Consider the following 6,000-nt stretch of genomic DNA (forward strand, 5'->3'; position numbering starts at 1 on the left):
GTCACAAAAGACTTGAGGAAGTCAAAATATACGGTGTTGTTGGTTGACTCAAATTCATGACTATGTTAATTCTGAATAAATGTATGCATTCAACATAATTTTGATTTTAAAAAATCAACAGATTTTCATTTGAAACTAGACAAGTTTATCCTAAAGCTCAGGTAGAAAAACAGTCAAATGAGATTAGCCAGGAAAACTGAATAAAAAGAACAGTAAAGGGAAACTAATTCTATGAGATATTAAAATATATAATATTTTTTCTAATTAAAAACAATGGTACTGGTACATGATTGGATCAAAGACAGAATAGAAAATAGAAAAAGATTCAAATACATACATGAATTTAGTGTAAGAAAGATCTTAAATTAATTAGAAGAAGTTAGGGACAACTGCCTAGTCATTTAGAAAACAAAAGTCATTTTTATACCTGAATAAATTCCAAGTAGATCAAACTTAAAGCATGTAAAATGAAATGTAAAGTCTAATGTAAAGTCTATGGGATAACTTCTTAATAAAGTTGAAATGGAGAGGGTCTTTATAACTCTAAAATTCAGAGGCCATTAAAAAAAAGGATAAGTTCATCATAACATGATAAGCAGAGTCAACTTTTAACAAATTGGGAAAACATTATCAGGCAGAAGCCTTATTAACTAGTAAAGAACTCCTAGATATTAATGAAGATTTAAAAAACCCCAAATTGGCAATGGATGCAACCAATTTTGCAGAGGAAAAACAAATGGTTCTTAAGTATATGAAAAAATACCTAATCTCATTTAACATAAAATATACAAATTAAAATTGCTCAGAAGTGACATTTTTTTAGATTTAGCAGAAATCTAGAAGTTGTATAACATAGTTTGTTGGCATATATGTGGGAACAGGTCTCATACATTGCTGTGAGAGTGCGGATTGGTGCAGTCCTTATGTGGAGCAATTTAGCTGTCAAGATCAGGATTATAAACCCATATATCCTTTAAGCCAACTATTCTGTTTTTGAGAATTTATTCTGAGGGTATATTAGCTTATGCTAGAAATGACATATTTATGAGCTGATTGATTCTACATTACCTGTAGCAGGAAAAGAATAGAAACAAATCAAATGTCCAGAATTGGTGAAATAAATGAAGCTACATCTGTACAGTGAAATACAATGCAGCTATTTAAAAAAGAAAGAATGTTTTCTATTCATTGGTGTGGAAAGATCTCTAAAATAAGTAGTTAATGTAAAAAAAAAGTAAGGGACTGAACAATTTGTAAAGTATGCTTTTTATGTAAAAAGGGAAAAAAATATACATACGTTTCTTAGTCTAGCTATAACTATGATCTCCGAAAAAGCTTATTTTCCTAGTGTTCAGAAGTAGAATAAGAATTAAATTCATTTTATTAAATAGTAGGGAGAAAGGAGATTTAAGCTAGTTCTAGTCCAGAACAGAAATATAGTGTATTTTAAAATACCATCATTATTTTGAGTCTGTTTTCTGTGTTTCAGGTATGAAGATAAGTAAGAAAAAGACCTGGTATTTTATGTTTTTCGAAATTGTTCTAATTGAAACACTTTTGTCTTTAATAAGGGACTTACAGCAAAGCATTGCCAGAGAACCTAGTGCTCCTTCAATTCCTACACCCGCATATCAGTCCTCTCCAGCTCCTCCAACTCCAGCACCAAGAACCTTGACGGTCAGTAAGCACACACATTCTAAATGGACGTTTTACATCAGTGACAGCTTGCTTGCTGTAAAGGATAAAACAGACTTTAAATTTCAGAAATCTGGTGTCACCACTTTTAGTAGGTGACCATCCTTCTGATGTTTTGCAATTTGAAGAATACAGCATCACGCATGAATTCTTGCCAAAAAATCTAATCAAGTCTTTAGAACGAACTTGCAGCCTATAGCAAATACAGTGATAAAACAAGTGGTTAAATTGTGCCATTAGGAAACAGTTGGACAAATGTATAACTGAGACAGTCTATGAGGTACCTAGCTTGGTCTTTTTAAAAAAGGGAATGTCATAGAAAGAAACAAATAGGTGGAGGGCATGTTCTAGATTAAAAGAGAGGAAAGAGTCATGATAATCAAATGCATACATGAACCTTGATTGGGTCTTAGTTCATAAAAATACCTTTTAAGAGCTTTTTTTGTGATGAGGGAAACTGGAATGTGAAATTGATACTTGATGACATTAAAGAATACTCATTAATTTTCTTAGGTTGAAATGGTATTGTGATTATATAGGAGAATATGAGGTCTTACATGTGAAGTCTTTAGGGCTGGTGTCATGACATTTACAATTTTAAAATGATTTTGCAGTTGCGTAGATAGATAAGTACATGGACATATCTATAGATAAAGCAAATATGGCCGAATGTTAATAATTACCAAATTAATTGCTAAATATGTGATTGTTTATTATACTATTCTTTTAAGTTTTCTGGTATTTGAAAATTTTCATTTAAAATATCTTGGGGCCGGAGGAGATTATAGCAATAAACTGTGCAAGGCCTGTTCCTACCTCCCACCTCAAATGTCTGACCATTGATACGAGCAGTATGAGCAGGTGTTTAAATACTAGGCATCAGGACAAGGGCAGTGGCTGTGGCGTATCCACAGATTAGAGAATTATTCCTCATCCATGGTACATTTCTAGAACAATAAGCCAACATTTAAGAATTGGAATTAGGGATATATCAGGTTGGATTCTAGAGTTTCTCATATGCTTTCATTTATTTTAATTGTTAGCAGTGTGAGAGAAACATGAACCATTTTGTGGTCAGTGCCCACTTTTTCTTACAGCCTGCTAAGCCCCAGCCCCCAGCCCGGCCTCCACCTCCTGTACTTCCAGCAAATAGAGCTCCTTCTGCTACTGCTTCAGCTCCAGTGGGGACTGGGACGACTGCACCAGCTGCATCACAGACTCCTGCTTCAGGTCCCCTTCCACAGGCCCAAGGACCTCCCTATCCCACCTATCCAGGATATCCCGGGTAAGGCTGAAACTTTACAGATGCCTATGAATTGGCTAATGTTTCTAGCTCTAGTTAGCCTTTTAAAAAATAGGATCATCGCTTGAAAGGAGGCGTCATAAATATACTGTTATAGTCACTTATTCGAGCAGTCGGATAATCATTTCCTAAGCTTATTTAATTTACGTATTTAGTTTTTACATAATGGATTTATGTTAAATACATCTCTTCTGTTTGGAAGTTACAATGGGTTTCCATGGTCTTGTTTATTTAGGTGATGAACAGGGCCTTATTTACATACCTATACTTTGAAATCTTGACATTCTGATAAACTGCTGAACAGAAGTCTAAATACGGAATGTGCTTTCTTAAAGATCAGCTTGCTTTGTGATAATTTGTTAATCTTAAAAAGCAAGACAGTTGACTACCTTTTAAGATGTGCTTCAGATAGTACTTTTTGTTGTCTAAATATTAGAAATTTATAAACAGTAAATTTTGCTCATTGTAGTGAATTTGATATTCTTTCATTAATTAATAACAGGATAGGAACACTTTTCTCTAACTTGTACCTTGAAATAGCCATTTTTTCTCTCCACTGTTTAATAAAACTGAGAAATGGGGGAAAATGACTTATTTGAAAAAAATTAGTTTTAGAATAATTGTTATATGTTTCATCTCTTTAGTATTTCATTTACCAATCCAGTTCTTTTGTTTTCTTTTTCCCATCAGGTATTGCCAAATGCCCATGCCCATGGGCTATAATCCTTATGCATACGGCCAGTATAATATGCCATACCCACCAATGTATCATCAGAGCCCTGGACAGGCTCCATACCCAGGACCCCAGCAGCCTTCATACCCTTTCCCTCAGCCCCCACAGCAGTCTTACTATCCACAGCCGTAATATGTCAGCTCAGAAGTTCAGCTGGTTCAGTTCAAAGGGAGAGAAATACCAATCCTGCAATAAGTGTACTAAACTCTACGCTCTGGTTAATACATCGTACTCTATTGTACTGAATGCAGTGTATAATTTTTGTCTGCGGCTAAAAGCTAAAAGCTGTGCCCCAGTTCCACATTTGATTGCACACGTAAGATTTGCTGCTGTTGCAGTATAAACACTAGGTATGATAGGATTTGAAATAAATTATATTACAGTTCATAAAAGTTGAAAATGAGCAATTAAACCCACAAGTGAAACATTTGAAATGATTATTCTTATGTCTACATAAGACGTGATTGGGACATCAGATACTTACGATGATGGTTTAAGTACTGTTATTAAAGAAAACAAAGTTTTCTTTCTCTTTTGGTTTATTGATTTGGTTTAATTTCCATTATGCTATTTTGCATAATCAAAGCATTGTAATCTTATAATTTAAAAATAAATTACTTAAGAACAGTTGTTATTGTTATGTTTTGTCATTGATTCTCATTACTGTCTTAATTTCTTTCTGGTATTAGTCTCTCGTTTATATGTACATGAGTTAAATAGATAACTGTTTAAGTGCATGATTAGTGCAAGTTACGGGAAAATGAAAAGAATAGTATCATAATTTATCTTTCATATGCTAATTAATAAATTGATTTTGATGTTTATTTTGAAAAGTCCTATAATGTGGAAGAAACACAATTGCTACCAAAGATTCTTCAAATAAATACTCAAATGAATATGTATGCTTAATGTTTTATTAGCTTCTCCAAGAAATTGGTACAAATTCTGGTAATCTTTGCATACCTGATTAAAATATATCATTCACAATACTGTCCAATATAATGGAATTGTTTAAAGAAAATTACTGTGCCCTTCTATTCCATTTTTCTATCTTACTGTCTTAGCAACATTCAATGTGCAATGTATATGAATAGATTTAACTCCTTTCATTTTTATTCTCCTAAAGATTGGATTATTTTATAATTCAGGGAGCACACAAAACAGTTTTTGGGAGCATATGCCAATTCTGGAATAGGCTTTATATTTAATATTAATCTCTGCTAATCACTGTATGAACCTCAGTAAAAATACTGACAGCCTTCTTGGAATGAAAAAGGAATGAGTTGTCTGGTATCACAATGGGGTCTCTTTTCTGTGTGAGGTTCACTTTTGAACATATAAGGCATATGAGCAGTTTTCCAGTGAATCATTTTTGTTTATTATCCAAGTTTTAATGCTGACTTTTTCTTGCATTATTGTTTCTTTTAAATGATAATGTCACTTGGTCCACTGTTGTTTTCATTGACAGTTTGGGTTTATATTTTAAATGTTGGACTGAAGGTATGACTGTAAAAGGGTGAATTGGTTTAAAAATATATGTATATTTTTAAAAATCTTAACTTTGTTGTATGGAGAAAACGTGAAGGATTGTTACTGCAATATAAATGACCTTACATGGAATATCAAAAATGTTTTAAAGTCCAATAGTTAAAACCTTGGCAAAAAGTTTTTACAAACCATAGTTGAGTTTTATTAATATAGAATCATAAAAGTATGACATGAGATTGTTCGACTTGTGTAAATGACATTTAAGTTCTACATTATTATTCAAGGTATCATATACTAACGTAAGATACTCAGAGAGATATTCCAAATTGATAATTCATAATACTAATGCAGAAAAAAACAAACCCCAAAACTAATTGGCCTGAATATTCTCTTGGGGAAAGACAGCACTAAAGAAAGGAGTTAAGTGCATCAGAGGACCAAAGAGAAGCTAGAAGGCCATTTAGCCCATTCCCCGTGCTAAGCTTGGCCTGCTCCCAGACAGGCGCAGGATCATCGTTCAGAAATTAGGAGAGGCAGCTCCACAGCCCCTTGTGGCCTCCTCTTCCAGCATGCCTGACTCACTCAACTCTTGTCAGTAAAGCCTATTTATGCAGCAGCCCAGACCCATTCCCTCTTGTTTGTCCACTCATCATAAATGTTATGTAATTGAGGATACTTTGGTCATCTGTTTTTAAGGTATAGATAACCAAGTTCCTGCAGCCCTTCATTGCTGGGTCTGTCTTTACAGGCCTCTAGTTTCATTACGGTACCTCATGGAAAG

At 33.7% G+C, this 6,000-nt stretch overlaps 1 protein-coding gene across 2 annotated transcripts in view; it reads left to right on the forward strand.

The window, feature by feature from the left end:
- The window catches only part of LOC107517728 (programmed cell death 6 interacting protein), a 51,100-nt gene extending 46,473 nt beyond the window's left edge, over positions 1-4,627 (forward strand). For both annotated transcript variants that reach the window (XM_016158788.2, XM_016158789.2), the window contains exons 16-18: positions 1,572-1,677; positions 2,793-2,980; positions 3,689-4,627. In XM_016158788.2, coding sequence (XP_016014274.1) covers positions 1,572-1,677; positions 2,793-2,980; positions 3,689-3,863 — 469 coding nt within the window. In that variant the 3' untranslated portion in view covers positions 3,864-4,627. The remainder of the gene's footprint in view (positions 1-1,571; positions 1,678-2,792; positions 2,981-3,688) is intronic.
- The last annotated feature ends 1,373 nt before the right edge of the window (positions 4,628-6,000 follow it).

Source organism: Rousettus aegyptiacus, unplaced genomic scaffold, assembly GCF_014176215.1.
Source record: "Rousettus aegyptiacus isolate mRouAeg1 unplaced genomic scaffold, mRouAeg1.p scaffold_m13_p_4, whole genome shotgun sequence".
In the NCBI taxonomy this organism is placed as follows: domain Eukaryota; kingdom Metazoa; phylum Chordata; class Mammalia; order Chiroptera; family Pteropodidae; genus Rousettus; species Rousettus aegyptiacus.